This window comes from Belonocnema kinseyi, chromosome 1, assembly GCF_010883055.1.
Source record: "Belonocnema kinseyi isolate 2016_QV_RU_SX_M_011 chromosome 1, B_treatae_v1, whole genome shotgun sequence".
In the NCBI taxonomy this organism is placed as follows: Eukaryota; Metazoa; Arthropoda; class Insecta; order Hymenoptera; family Cynipidae; genus Belonocnema; species Belonocnema kinseyi.
In genome coordinates, this window is record NC_046657.1 from 7,407,575 (window position 1) to 7,411,000 (window position 3,426).

The 3,426-nt window shown below is 32.8% G+C and overlaps 1 protein-coding gene across 1 annotated transcript in view; it reads right to left on the reverse strand.

Annotated features, from left to right (window-relative positions):
• Positions 1-1,924: 1,924 nt before the first annotated feature.
• The window catches only part of LOC117176181, a 40,359-nt gene continuing 38,857 nt past the window's right edge, over positions 1,925-3,426 (reverse strand). Inside the window, exon 4 of the mRNA XM_033366282.1 lies at positions 1,925-2,298. Coding sequence (XP_033222173.1) covers positions 1,925-2,298 — 374 coding nt within the window. The remainder of the gene's footprint in view (positions 2,299-3,426) is intronic.

The window sequence follows — 3,426 nt, forward strand, 5'->3', positions numbered from 1 at the left end:
TCCACGTATGTTTTCACGATATAAAAGTCCTGCATCAGCAGGAAATGTGTATTTTCCATCCGTATCTAACCTTTGCATAGAAAAAGGAACTGGTAAAGGAGTTACACGTGGATCCTGATTTATGTGGCTGATTTTCGAAGTACGTTCTGTAAGAGAAAATATACTGTTAAACATGTTTGGAATTCTACAGCACTTCTACAACACTTACCAATACAAGCGTAAACCGTAGTCACCATCCAGGATTCGAAGCATTCTAGTTAATCACGGAATTTAAGGAATTCGAAGAATTTACCGAATTCGAAAATCCATTAAATTCAAAGAATAAATCAAAATCAAAGAATTTATCAAATTCACGGAATTTAAGGCATTTATAGAATATAAAAAATTTAAGGAATTCACGGAATTCAAGGAATTCAAGGTGTGCATGATATTCACGGGATTCACGGAATTCGTGAAATTCATGTAAATGAAGGAATTCACGAATCGTTTTCCATTCATGCAATTTCTGAGATTAGCGAAATGGAGGAAATTCAAGAAATTCACAGAATTGGAGGAATTCACTGAATTCATGACATTCTCGGGATTCATGGAATTAACGGAATTTATTGAATTCATGCAATTCACGGAATATGCTGAATTTACGCAATTTAATGTATTCAACGAATTTGTGGAATTGACTGTAATCACCGTATCTACGGAATTTGAATTTGTGATTTTCATGAATCTAGTGAAATTCACGTTTTTCGAGAATTCCGTAAATTCTGTAAATTCCACGAATTCCGTAAAATTTCATGCATTCCGTAAATTCAATGAATTTCATTACTTTCGTGAAATCCATGTATTTTGTGCATTCCATAAATTCTGTGCATGCGTGATCTCCATGAATTCCGTTAAGTCCATAATTTACGTAAATTCCGTTAAGTCCTTGACTGCCGTTAATTATTTGGATTTCGTGAATTACTTGAATTCCTAAATCCCGTAAATTCTTTGAATCTATGAATTCTTTTAATTCCATTTATTCCGTGAATTCCTTGAACTCCTTAAATTCCATTCATTCCTTTGAATTCTATGAATACGCGTGTTTGATTACTATATATCACAAAAATGTTGGCTCCGTTAGAAAATGCCCCCCCCCCCCCAAGAATAAGTATCCTGAGAGTAAATTTACTTTTTTTTTTAATCTTTCGTTTCAACAGGTGTCGAGATATACAGCCGCAAAGATGAGACAGAAGTGTTACTGGCTACTGGACTTTTATTGTAAAAATCCAATACATATGAGGTACTATACCAGTGCCAGCATTTGGAAATTACAACATTACATATTGTAGCGTTATCTTAAGTTTCGCAAATAAGCTTCCAATTTATGATGTGGAAGTTTTCAGGCGAAATTTTTAACAGTGTAGAGCGGCATGCATTTTACAGCACAGTAACAATTTTTTTGTTTGATCTCATTCATTCGTTTCGAATTCGAAAGAAGAAAAATAATTTAAAAAGTTATTATGTAAATTGTCAGGTGAAGAAAACAAGATGGGTATAACGGTCGTTAAACAAAAATACTTTTAAGAAAAGTATGTTCTTAGTATTAGAGAATTTTTTGTGGTATGTAATTTTTAAATTAAAGTGTAAAATTAATATTAATACAGAATTTTTGCAATTAATAGTAACTTGATACGAAATAAAAGGAAAAAAAACAAAGTGAAATATAGAGAAACTTATCAGATAACGACTCCGAGATTACATCAATCGAAACTTGAAAACAAAATTTACTTGAAAAATTGTTTAAAATCTAGTGTATCTAGGTGTATCGGCAATTTTGCATATGACACCTGTTTTTGTTCTACTAAATCCACAATATATACGATATCTCGTGAAGAGTGTATACATATTTTTATGTATCGCAGTTTTATAAGAGTAGTTAACCAATTCATTTACCGCGGCTCACGTAGTTGATTTCATTTGGCAGAAGGGGTCTAACGGTATGGAAGTGTGTCATCACAATTGACCCCAGTACATTAGGTTTCGTGTAGATTCTTTTAAAAACACCATGTGGATGATATCGATTAACTAGCCAAAATCCAAAGGCTTCAAAAAATTCGTTAGCTAGTACTATAAATTCCTGGTTTGTTGGTATAGGAAAGAAATGTGGTTCACGTCCACGTATGTTTTCACGATATAAAAGTCCTGCATCAGCAGGAAATGTGTATTTTCCATCCGTATCTAACCTTTGCATAGAAAAAGGAACTGGTAAAGGAGTAACTCGTCGATCCTGATTTATGTGGCTGATTTTCGAAGTACGTTCTGTAAGAAAAAATACACTGTTAAACATGTTTGAAATTCTACAGCACTTCTACAACACTTATCAAATACAAGCGTAAGGTAAAGTTGCAAAAATAGTATTGCAATGACGAAATTGCGATACATGTATTGTAAGTATTGTAAATCGTAGTCACCATCCAGGATTCGAATACATGTATTAGACCATTTTTAAGACGATAATTATGCACAAGAAATTCATGGAATTCAAGATATTCAAGGAATTCAAGGAATTATGGAACTTCAAGGCATTCTAGTTAATCACGGATATTAAGAAATTCGAAGAATTTCCCGAATTCGAAAATTCATTAAATTCAAAGAATAAATCAAAATCAAAGAATTAATCGAATTCACGGAATTTAAGGCATTTATAGAATTTAAGAAATTCAAGGAATTCGCGGAATTCACCGAATTCAAGGAATTCAAGGTGTGCATGAAATTCAAGGGATTCACGGAATTCGTGAAATTCATGTAAATGAAGGAATTCACGAATTGTTTGTCATTCATGAAAATTCTGAGATTAGCTAAATTGAGAAAATTCAAGAAATTCATAGAATTGGAGGAATTCACTGAATTCATGACATTCTCTGGATTCATGGAATTAACGGAATTTATTGAATTCATGCTATTAACGGAATATGCTGAATTTACGCAATTTACTGTACTCAGGGAATTTGTGGAATTGACTGTAATCACCGTATCTACGGAATTTGAATCTGTGATTTTCATGAATATAGAGACTTTCACGTTTTTCGATAATTCCGTGAACTCTGTAAATTCCACGAACTCCGTAAAATTCCATGAATTTCATTACTTTCGTGAAATCCGTGTATTTTGTGCATTCCATGAATTCTGTGCATGCGTCAATTCCATGAGTTCCGTTAAGTCCATAATTTACGTAAATTCCGTTAAGTCCTTGACTGCCGTTAATTATTTGGATTCCGTGAAATACTTGAATTCCTAAATCCCGTAAATTCTTTAAATCTATGAATTCTTTTAATTCCGTTTATTCCGTGAATTCCTTGAACTCCTTAAATTCCATTCATTCCTTTTAATTCTATGAATACGCGTGTTTGATAACTATATATCACAAAAATGTTCGCTCCATTAGCA